This window comes from Hippoglossus hippoglossus, chromosome 4 (assembly GCF_009819705.1).
Source record: "Hippoglossus hippoglossus isolate fHipHip1 chromosome 4, fHipHip1.pri, whole genome shotgun sequence".
Classification (NCBI taxonomy): domain Eukaryota; kingdom Metazoa; phylum Chordata; class Actinopteri; order Pleuronectiformes; family Pleuronectidae; genus Hippoglossus; species Hippoglossus hippoglossus.
In genome coordinates, this window is record NC_047154.1 from 4,508,731 (window position 1) to 4,518,826 (window position 10,096).

At 41.1% G+C, this 10,096-nt stretch overlaps 1 protein-coding gene across 1 annotated transcript; it reads right to left on the reverse strand.

The window, feature by feature from the left end:
• Nucleotides 1-7,591: 7,591 nt before the first annotated feature.
• On the reverse strand, nt 7,592-9,720 carry sox14 (SRY-box transcription factor 14). Its single transcript, XM_034583628.1, has one exon. It carries the CDS (start codon nt 9,123-9,125, stop codon nt 8,412-8,414), a length of 714 nt encoding a protein of 237 aa, XP_034439519.1. The 5' UTR covers nt 9,126-9,720; the 3' UTR covers nt 7,592-8,411.
• Nucleotides 9,721-10,096: the final 376 nt, after the last annotated feature.

Sequence of the window (10,096 nt, forward strand, 5' to 3'; positions counted from 1 at the left end):
TGAGCTTTTCATACCAAAACCATTAATAAATGAGGGCTATGTTTTGTTTGTTTATTTATTGGATGTACTGGTCAGCACTGTCGCGTCACAGTAAGAAGGTTTCAGGTTTGAATCCTGGTTCTGCTGGGGGGTCTTTCTGTGTGGAGTTTGCATGTTCTCCCCACAACTGCATGGTTTCTTTACGGGTACTCGGGCATACTTCCACAATCCAAGGACATGAGGTTAGGTAAATTGTTAGTTAACTGTAGGTGTGAATGTAAATGGTTGTTTGTCTATATATGCTGGCCCTGCGATAAGCTGGCGACCTGTGCAGGGTGGACCCCATCTCTCGCCCAATGTCAGCTGGGATTGGCTCCAGCAACCCCCAACTCTCTTTGAGACCCTCCAAGAATAAACGATACAGATAACGGTTGTTGTTGGACAGATGGATTTGTTTCTGAGCAGAGGCTCTGGTCCCAAATAGCAATTACAAGAGGTTAACTTATAATATATACATTGTGTATACACAGGTTAACAGTAGTATGTGTAGAGAAGAGTCTTTCAGTGAGAAAACTGACTTGGTGCTATCACACCCATAGACTGTATATTAAAGGTCACAGGAATATCTAGTGTGTGGTGGTTAGCTAATGGTAATATTAGCTAATACAAGCCACCATTAACTATATCCATACCAGACCAAGTGTAGACTGAGTCCTGATCTGAACAAGAGGGTTTTATTTCATTCAGCTTTTCATTGTCTAAGAGAAGAATATGGAATAAATATGTAAGAATATTTCATATAATGACGCTGTCTCAACTTAAAATGGAGAAGTTTGGAAACTAGAGAGAAGCTGCATGTTCATTTGCTCTAAATAATAGTTTAATAATAGAAAGCTCTAAATGAAACTAAAGGTTTTGGTGTTGCAAAATTCCAGTGCAAACATTTACACGTACAAGTGTTTTTGTATCATTTTGTCAAACGAGTCGCTGAAACTTGGATTAAATAACTTTTTTTAATCGCAGAAATGAAAGATAGACTATAACCATGCTATCCCCATATCCCTTCAAGAAATAGAGATTAATTTGAAGGTAATCATAAGTGTGAAAATTGCTGTTATCTTCTCACTATTCCTTTCAGTGCTAACGGCCTGTCTGGCTCCGAAGTCGTCTCCGTAATAAATATTCATATACCTTTCAGGGTCTTTGTTACGTGGACTAGCTTCCATCAGTGTGATCTGCTGTGGCAAAAGAAACACAAACGGAGAAAACATACTAAGAAAAAAAAAAATCGGAGTTAATATATAAATAATAATGACAAAGAGTGAACAGGGGGGATTTGGTACATCAAAGAGTGCTCTATCTTTGTGGCATGTAAACAGTGCGTGCCTTCAGTGAGTGGAAGAGCCCTTTTTAATGATTCCATGGAAGATTGCCACATCGACAAGCATCCTGTAATAAATAAAATTAACAAACATTTCTGTAGGGTCTTTTCAGAGGGAAAGGGAGCCCAATGTTTTTTTTTCAGATAAGTGGTCTATACATCCCCTGCTCCTTCCTGATTAGTCTAATCCAGTGAGAAGTGCGTGCAGGGTTTTGATTGAGTCAGCCGTCGAGGACCCCGAGGGGAACCCTTCTGATAAGTGCCTTTACCTTTCACCTCCAGAACCCCACGCACGTCGCTTCGCCATATCCCACTCCCTCTAATCTCATTTGGCCCAGGAAGACATGCTCAGGCACAAGAAGCAACGATTAGCATCCTCTTTACCAAGGGATTCCATTGGCTTGGACTGCCAGAGCTGCCCTCAACCTGAGTCGCTCAAGGCTCTAAATCAGCCAGGTAGTTCTGTGTGTGTGTGTGTGTGTGTGTGTGTGTGTGTGTGTGTGTGTGTGTGTGTGTGTGTGTGTGTGTGTGTGTGTGTGTCTGTGTGTGTGTGTGTCTGTGTCTGTGTCCTACCTTCATAAATGCATGTCTGACAACTTGATATCAGTATGTGTGTTTCCTCTATTTTCCTCTCTGTGGTCAGGGTCACTTTGCCAAACATGTTCTCCTTTATTTCATGACATGATGTCAGGGCTGTAGCCAAGATTTTCTAAATACTAACGTACGGTTAGTGGTTAACTAACTAACCACCAACCACATTGTTGAATTTTTATTGGGGGGTATTTGTTATTACAAATTGTCACATCTTAGTTATGCACTTAACTGCTGTGTTACATATTTGGTCATTGAGTTTGGTGAAGATATAAATTCCCTTTTATTATTTTTGACTAAGTTCTTTTAATTTTTTTTTGTCTAAATCTGCTTTAAAAACTCAAACGTGAGTGATATGTGTGCAATCATAGAACATAGAATATGCAAATCCTTCTTAATATCCCGAAAAAAACCAATCACACATGAATATATCACAGACACATTCCAGAGGCCATGACCCCATTGACCTCAATGATACAGTACTGTGCAGAGTGTCAAATACAAGCCATCGTATCATCAGTAAAGAAGCTTTTGAAGCTGTTTAATTGTGGCCATAAATGTAAATATTCACTCAAGTTTAATTCTTGGTGAATCTATTATCTTTAATTCCACCTTCACCAAACCATCATGTTTTTAGTTCAATTCAGCAGGAGTTAATACAAAAAATGGTTAAGTAAATTTTTCCCAGATTTGTTGAAGCGGTTGAAGACATTGAGCACGTGATCTGGACACGCCTCCCATTGATAGTGATGCAGAGCCACGCCAGTTAATGTTAGCATGTGAGGAGCTCACCACGCCTCAACTGACAAATAGTAATAAATCACATGTCACACCCAACGCTGATCACGTCATCAAAGATGTAAAAGATATTACAAGTGTTTCTAGTTGTTTTTTAATCGAAAACCAATCGATGCAAAGACATTTTCTGAGAGAAAAGCAACTTTATTTATGAAAATGTAGATGAATGTGTAACTTTTCATTAGTTTCCAGAAGGAATAATATGAAAATCTTCTTTTACTGACTATGTGCAGGTCTGCAACTGAGGAACAGAGTCTGTGTTTGTATCAAACATCACAAACGGTGAACTAACTTCTCATGGGAACTGAATAACTTCAACCTCAACTCAGACAATACGTTATTTTTAGAATCAGTAATTAAAGTGTTGTTTTTATGATGCCACGTAACTATGCTGAGCACTGTGATATACTTTTTTAATGACGTACAAACTTATGCATGTAAAAAAAATATGAGAGCAAGTATTCATGAGCACAGACGACAACAAAAGAAAAACGTATTCATCCGCATGATGTGATGTATGGAAAGTTTATGCCGGATGTAAAATCACAGGGTGCATGAGCAACAAAGACACAGCACAATAACTCAAAAGTGAACCCTGTATGAAATCAGGCACACACACACACACACACACACACACACACACACACACACACACACACACACTGTAAATCACCACACACCACTTAATGTATGGAAGGTGTCTGAGCAAAGCAGGACACGCAGAGTAATAAATATGCATGAGAGAATCAGGCGGACTGATAAGTGGCCTCTGAGTGTGTGTGGTCACTTGTGTGATCAGAAACTTCGCAGCTCTGAATCAGCAGCTTCTGCAGCTGAAATACTGCAGAGAATCTGAAAAAAAAAACTAAAACCCACTGCTACAAATAAGAAGAGCAGCATAATGAGGCAGCTTTAGAACGCATGGAAAAGATATGAAATGAACCCAAATGTGTGAGACATTTAGGACATGTGGTTAGTTTAGAACACTGGTCTCACACATGGGGTGAGGACCACTCCAAGTCAATGAGAGAATAAACAGTCAATGGAACAAGAATGAAGAATAAAACAGTCTATGAAGTTGAAATGTTTATATAAATATTTTATTCTATGTAATTGCTTTGTATTTTAAAAGGACCCTGAGTCGGAATAATAAATATCATCAAGTCACTCTTGAGTGCGACTGCATATTATTGACATGTGAAATGTATGACAGAGGGTGACATGTGGACATTTATAATTTAAGGGGCCAACAGATACAAAGGTTGGTTTTAAGAATTGTCTGCTAAACTTAGAATTTAAGTTTGAAAGTGAAATGACAGTAAATGACAGTAAAACCGTCATCAGCGTTAGCTTTAATGAAATAGTTAAAAAGTTCATAGGCCTGTATATAAAATAATGGTTAATGATAATAAGTATTTCCAAAATAATTGTTAAACATGAAACAATATAAATCAAGCAGCTCCAGAATGGAAAACTTCAAGTTATATTTAATGTGTGTGTCTCAAAATATGGGCCTGGCTGCATTATTAAATAAATAAATAAAACAATGGTGGGTTTTACTTAAAATGTAACTTCAAATATCAAGGAAAGTGTGTAATTCAAAAAGATTTAAGAAGTGTTTAAGGCTTCTGCTTAATTTATTCAGTTCTTATGTCAAAAAAACATCAGGATTAGCATGTTAATTTATAAAATGTCATATGAATATAATAAGGTGCATAAGGATGCAAATATCATCACCAGACATCAGACTGTGGTGTTGGAGACCTGAGAAGCTGCAGGGATGCTGCTGCATGTTAGTCGCAAAAAGAAAAGTGACCCAGTGAGAGTGAGGGTCCACAGCGAGGAGAGACGCAGAGTGAACTCAGTGTCCGGAGCAGATCATCAACCTGCTGCTGCTGCTGCTGGAGACAGGACGCAGCTTCTGGAAGTGAAGCATGTGATAATATGTGTGTGTATCCTGCAGATGATTTCCATATCTGTACCCGATGAACTGACCACGTGTGTGTGTGTGTGTGCGTGTGTGTGTGTGTGTGTGTGTGTGTGTGTGTGTGCGTGTGTGTGTGTGATAGCCTGAACAAAATAAAATAACAAAATAACACAAAGACACGCACTGTCTTTCTATCTGTCGGGGGAATAAAGTCTTGGTGTAAATCACTTTTCCGTCTGGCACAGCACATTAAACAAACCGTGGCATGATTCTCTTTCTCTCAGCTCACCCTCATCCCCCCTTTTTTTTTCTTCTTTATCAGCTCGTTCACGATTTCATTTCTTTCAAATGAGAATTCAGGGGACCCCCAAATTCAAGCCCCCGCGTCTTCAAACAACACAACTGTACGGTTTTTACTTTTTCTCCCGTCAGAATGGTATCCCAGATTCAATTTTAGATAGACCAGGATTTAGCCAGTGATGATTTTCTTTATATTATTTTGGTCTTTCGGAGACAATATTTAATATGCTGAAACGAGATCAGGTTTTTTCTTCTCAATTTTTTCCCCACATTGTGTCAAATCTAAATGTAAAATAAATGCATCTCTGATAACCATTTAATCGCTTTTATTTATTTTCTATCATCACAAGAAGACGTAACAATAACTCTGTCATCACCATCATCAATAGATTTTTTTTCCCAGCTTCTCCTTCAGGGCTCTACTTTCCTTTTCTCTCCTCCTTTTGATTTAGGAAATTAGTGCGCCTAAATACAAAACCTCATTCTCAACAGCCACTTATCAAACTCCATTTACTGCTGATGATTTCAGGGTAATACTTAAAGACAATAATGTAAATGACCCATGGCCTTTAATTAAAAGTGCCCCCCCCCCCACTCCCTCCCTCCCTCCGCAATTTTTTTGTTTCATCAGTTTCATTTTATTTTATTATTTTATAAGTGTTGTGGAGGGGAAAGTAAAAAGCGCCTGCCTTGCCCCTCCTTCCCTCCCTCCTCCTGGACTTTTATCACTAAATGAAGCATATAAATGACCTGAAAGCGCTTGGCTGTCGCGTTAAATTAAATAAAATAAAGAACAATTATCCTCTCCTTTTTCTCTCTGATCTCGCGCTATAAAGGAGTCCTGGAGAGATAAGGCAGATTGAATTCTCTCTGTTGTGCTCCAATAAAAACGTCAAGGGAGGGGGGGGGGGGGGGGGGGGGGGGGTTAAAGAGAGAGATTTAAGACACACGCACACACACACTGCTATAATTTCAAATCATAATTTCCCCCTCCCATTAAACCATTATACCTCTCAGATGCCGTTTACCGTTGTGGGTTATTTATTCCAGGTTGGTTGTAACCAGGCTACAGTCAATTTCCGTGACGAAGTTGGATAATTACAGGTGAAGTTACAGTGGCTAGAAAGAAATGTAAAAAAAAAATATTTAAACATACATATAGATGTAATATATATATTTATATATACGCCTTATTTTAATTGTGGGAAAAAAAAGTAATATCCACGTCTGCAGCTCCTCCTGAAAGTAATTATAATTGTCTCATTTCAAAGTTGAATTAGGACGCTTTAGGGGGTTTTGACGTAAAACTCCACATTGAGTTCAATGAAGTATCACCCTAATTTACAGCTGTAGATAAGGACTAAAGTCTGTCATAAAAAAATCTACCCGTCCCCCACCCTCCATCTCCCCCCATCTTTCCTCCCCTCCCCTCCCCAGGATTGAATTGCACCTTGGGCAACAGTGCACAAATCGTGAATCTTAACTTCTCTCAGCACATGTTCCTGGCAGATAAGTAAACAATTTGGATGTGGAATGAAAATTGTTCTTTTTTTTTTTTAAATTAATACCACAGTGGTTAATGTGGGGGCCGTGCACGCGGCGCGGGCCTGCAGCATCTGTCCTCCACGCGCGGTGCGGACGGAGCGGACAGATGTGCACCCACGCGGGGATCTTTGAAACGCGTGAACACGAGTCCTCCACCCGCTCCAGGTTGTAAGCTGTACCGTCTTAATGAGCGTCAGAGCCGTCACTCACAAGTTAGTGCAGGTTGAGACACGTGAGTCAGTGTTTGACTCGGGGATAAACAGGCTTTAGTTGGGGTTTGGCTGCAGCACCTTGGTTTAAAAAAAAAAAAAAAAAAAGGAAAGTCAATGCACACACGCAGAGATGTTTAAACCGCAGTGTGGTGGTGGGCTGCTCTCCAGCCCAGCCAGCAACACGGAGGAGCAGAGAAAAGAAATCACGTCCCATTGAGTTTGTTCCATTTGTTAAACCTATAATTAAGCAGGAGGATTTCTCCTTGAAGTGATTAAGCAGTCAGACAAGTCGGACGGGCGGATTCCCTCCGGGGAGGCCTCTGCTGAGCTGTCAAACATCAGAAAGATCACAACCGGTTCAGCCCAGTGTCAAAATAATAATAATGATTATAATAATAACAGCTGAAATAACTGCTTCAGTGTGCGGAACATGCCTGGAACCTGTTTTAAACAATACAAGGCGAAGTGGCTGCCAAATGAGGAGGCAGGAGTTTGACAGGATCGATTTTGGGAAGAGGATTGATTTTCATGTTATTGTTCCACTGCCAATGCTATTGATTAGTTTGGGGCCAAGTTGAGTCTATAGCTCTTTAAATTTAACATAAATACATTTTTAATAATTTTTTGAAACGTAAAAAGTATTTCAAAGCCATATTCCCCTTTTATAGAAATATTATTTATATTTCAAGCATTTATCCTAATTATTTTAAATGATTGATTCATGTATCCTATTCTTTGTGTTTGTTTTGGTAATTTATGATCAGTTTGAAACCAGTTGAACTGGGCCTTTATACAGTTCTCACAACTATCATCTCTGTCATCTCAAGCACCCAGTAACCTACAAATACAGGAAATTGATCTGGTTGAAGACAGATTGTCTTTATTCGGAACGTCTTTGCTCAGCAATAGAACAAAGAGCAGGAGGTATCACCCTTACATACATTATCCTTTCCATAACATGACAGGTTTTAAATTACCATCTTAGATAGAAAATACACATATAACTCCTGGAAATCAAATAGAAGTTATCCTCAAAAAACAGAAACCAATAAAATGACGCGTGTGACTATATTTTAGCACTGAACCACAGGAAAAAGGCAAAATAAAACATTTTGATGTAAATGGAATTTTTTTCTTTCATCTTAAATAGACGGTCTACTTTTTATGTGCCGGTGTTTTTGATAAATAACCCGTATATAATCCAGCCTATAGGCCCTGATTTTATCGCTATCCAGAACATCATAAAATTACGATTGCCAAAATGTAGAATAACTTTAGGCCTATACAGGAAATAAGAATGCTAATTGTGCAAGCCAAATCGTTCAAAATAAAAGAGTAGCCTATCAATAATCAACACAAATCAGCCTATCAGTATTGAAATGTACACAATAAATAAAGTTAAAGGCCTCCTTTTCTGGTTGCCATAAATGTTATAACATTTACATTTCTTACAGTTCACGGGCACCGTCCTTTTACACCAAATCCCAGCTTTTCTGCTCAGGTCAGGAACTTCTGGAAAAGTTTTATTTTCTTTCTCTTTTTTTTTTTTTGTTGCCATAACAAGTCCAAGGCAGTGTTTGTATTGTTCATGCCTTTTTAATGGGGCGCGCTCTCCGTAATATATTTACATGCATTTCAGTATTCAAGTGAATGAAAAAGAGGAGACGAGTCTTGAGGGTTACATGGCAGCGGCATGTGCGGATGAATATGGGTCTATCCCAGCCTTGGTCATACCTGGAAAAAGTATGTAGGCCACCGGGGGCTGTAAACTTGACGCTGACCAGGCTGTGCAGTTACACGGGACGACGTAGCCCGGGTTCGTGGGCGACGGGTGGGTGTGGGTGTGCTGACTGGGGCACCCGAGGGTGCCGAACGCGCCGTTCTGGTATCCCAACGAGGACGCGTACGGCAAAGCGCCGCTCAACGCGTGGGGCATCTCCGTCATCTTCTGGATGGCGCTGGAGGTGAACTGGCTCGGGTCGAGGAAGGAGTAAGGAGAGGACGTCGGCGGCAGAAACGCCCGGGCTTTGTCCATGGAGCCCATCAGAGATTCCGCGGCGGACATGGGGAGTCCCTTCAGGTGGTCGGTGTCCCCGAGGTAAGGCAGCGGGAACACGTACCTGTCCTTCTTGAGCAGGTTCTTGGGTTTGCGCCGGGGTCGGTACTTGTAGTCGGGGTGCTCCTTCATGTGCTGAGCGCGCAGCCTCTTGGCCTCGTCGATGTAAGGTCTCTTCTCGGACTCGGAGAGCAGCTTCCACTCGGCGCCCAGTCGCTTGCTGATCTCCGAGTTGTGCATTTTGGGGTTTTCCTGTGCCATTTTCCTCCTCTGGCCCCGGGACCACACCATGAACGCGTTCATGGGTCTCTTGATGTGATCAACAGGCTTTGACATCTTCGGAAAGGACACTGTTTTATCCCCGGTGTTAAGGACGAGGGGGAAAGTTCTTATCGCAAGGAAGGAGAAGGAAGGAAGGAAGGCAAACTGTTCACCTGTCCAGATTCCAGATACCAGTCATGCCACGTCTGGGAGGTTCTGAGTCTGGGAAAAGTAAACTCAAATAAAATCAAAAAAAAAAAAGGGAATCCGGCCGCGGCTTTGCTTGTTTCTTCCCTGCGTTAAAACACTGGTGCGTCTTGGTGTTAAGTCCACTTACAAGTCAGAGCTGCGGCGCTTCCACATACAGCACAACAACACATACATGCAGGATGCGCAGCACGTAACAAAAATCCACAAAGGTGAAAGCGATGTTCCGCAGTCAGTTTGCAGGAGTCGTAAAAGTGTTCAGTGTTATTTTTCTCCCGTCACACACACTCTCTCTCTCTCTCTCTCTCGCTCTCTCTCTCTCGCGCTCCCTCTCTTTCTCTCGCTCTCTCTCGCTCGCTCTCTCGCTCTCTCTCTGAGGTTGGTCGTCGAGCACCTGGCTTGTTGGAAATGAGCGGAAGAGCGTGAATACGAGCCAAAAGCGGTGAAGTTCAAAGGCTGGGCTGGTTTGGTTTCTGCACGCAATCTGACATAATCTGCAGGGCGTTCACTCACCAACCTGCGCGCCAATCAGCACGGAGAGCGCCGATTAGAATGGCTCCTGCAAAAGAAAAAGGACATTATATATGTATGTGGGCTGCATTACAACATAAACAAAGAGCGGGTGGTAGTAGAAGAAGAATAAAAAGAAAACATAAGGGAAGTAAGGGTGTGTGTGTGTATGTGTGCCTGATTCAATTTAATGGAATGAATCTCGACAAAACATGGACCTTTGCAGTAAGAACCTGACTTCAGTCCAGGGAGGTGACTACTTCCTGCAAAACAATCACCCTATAAAGAAGAATGCATGTAGAGTAATTTGTGTGCATTTATGTATTCAT